The 585-nt window shown below is 43.4% G+C and overlaps 1 protein-coding gene across 1 annotated transcript in view; it reads right to left on the bottom strand.

Moving 5' to 3' along the window:
* Window positions 1–585, bottom strand: part of LOC104497841 (sodium-coupled neutral amino acid transporter 1-like) — a 2,864-nt gene that overhangs the window by 1,188 nt on the left and 1,091 nt on the right. The window contains exons 2-3 of the mRNA XM_010141137.1: window positions 434–575; window positions 231–328 (exon numbers count right to left, since the gene is read on the bottom strand). Coding sequence (XP_010139439.1) covers window positions 231–328; window positions 434–575 — 240 coding nt within the window. The remainder of the gene's footprint in view (window positions 1–230; window positions 329–433; window positions 576–585) is intronic.

Genomic DNA, 585 nt, shown 5'->3' on the forward strand with positions numbered 1-585 from the left:
TCACCCTGCAGTGAAGGGCCCTCCAGAACACAAGGTGCCGTTGTGTGGTACGGCTCCTGCACTGGGAGACCCTCAGGGTGAGCAAAGGAGAATGGCAACGCAGCTGCCAGCTGACTGAAGCAAGGAGGGAAAGTAACATAAGGAAGCTCACATATGTCCAGGTTAGGTAAGCTTTGCATCTAGGATATTATAAGACGAAATCATTGTACTGATGGGAAAGGAATGCATACCCAAATCCTCTGAGTCAACTTTGATCCATCCTGCTGGGTTATTTTTAAATACAACGATGACGGAAGAATGAAAATCAGCATATTGGCAGAAGTGACCCCTGCAAAATTCAAATAAATGAGTTTTGTTAGCTGTCAGCGACAGCTAATTATTGAGTTGCTGATTAGCAACAGTCTTTGAGCGGCACAAAACCAGGATACTGTACCTACAACTCCGAAAATATCCTTCATGGTCGGGATAAAAATGACTAACAGGTTGATGATAACCAAAAGAACAAAAGTAACCAAAACATGACGGCATAAGTCAAATTTTGTTTTCCTGGCCAGCTCAAATAATGATGAACGCACCTGTAGGGAA

The sequence above is a fragment of the Buceros rhinoceros genome, unplaced genomic scaffold, assembly GCF_000710305.1.
Source record: "Buceros rhinoceros silvestris isolate BGI_N320 unplaced genomic scaffold, ASM71030v1 scaffold20368, whole genome shotgun sequence".
Taxonomy (NCBI): Eukaryota; Metazoa; Chordata; class Aves; order Bucerotiformes; family Bucerotidae; genus Buceros; species Buceros rhinoceros.